Raw genomic sequence first — 507 nt, forward strand, 5'->3', positions numbered from 1 at the left:
GAGGGGGTTCACTGCTGGAGGCACCACCGAGTACAGAAATGACACCACCAGGTACAAGGATGGGGAACAGATGGAGGGGGGCTTGAGGTAGGCAACCGTGCCAGTGCTGATAAACAGGGAGACCATGGCCAGGTGAGGGAGGCACGTGGAAAAGGCTTTGTGCCGTCCCTGCTCAGATGGGATCCTCAGCACGGCCCTGAAGATCTGCACATAGGACACCACAATGAAAACAAAACAACACCAAAATACAAAAGCACTGAACATGATAAGCCCAGCTTCCCTGAGGTAGGCATCTGAGCAGGAGAGCTTGAGGATCTGGGGGATTTCACAGAAGAACTGGTCCAGGGCATTGCCATGGCAGAGGGACACTGAAAATGTATGGGCCGTGTGCAGGAGTGCATTGAGAAATGCACTGGCCCAGGCAGCTGCTGCCATTCTGAGACAAGTTGTGAAACTCAGGAGGGTCCCGTAGTGCAGGGGTTTGCAGATGGCAACATAGCGGTCATA

General features: G+C 54.0%; 1 protein-coding gene across 1 annotated transcript; it reads right to left on the minus strand.

Moving 5' to 3' along the window:
- Positions 1 to 3: 3 nt before the first annotated feature.
- LOC104463173 (olfactory receptor 14A16-like) lies at positions 4 to 507 on the minus strand (the record flags this gene model as incomplete). The annotated part of the gene is made up of 1 exon (XM_010075397.1): positions 4 to 507. A coding segment is annotated over one exon (504 nt), but the record flags the coding sequence as incomplete, so codon positions are not given.

Source organism: Pterocles gutturalis, unplaced genomic scaffold (genome assembly GCF_000699245.1).
Source record: "Pterocles gutturalis isolate BGI_N339 unplaced genomic scaffold, ASM69924v1 scaffold38786, whole genome shotgun sequence".
Classification (NCBI taxonomy): domain Eukaryota; kingdom Metazoa; phylum Chordata; class Aves; order Pterocliformes; family Pteroclidae; genus Pterocles; species Pterocles gutturalis.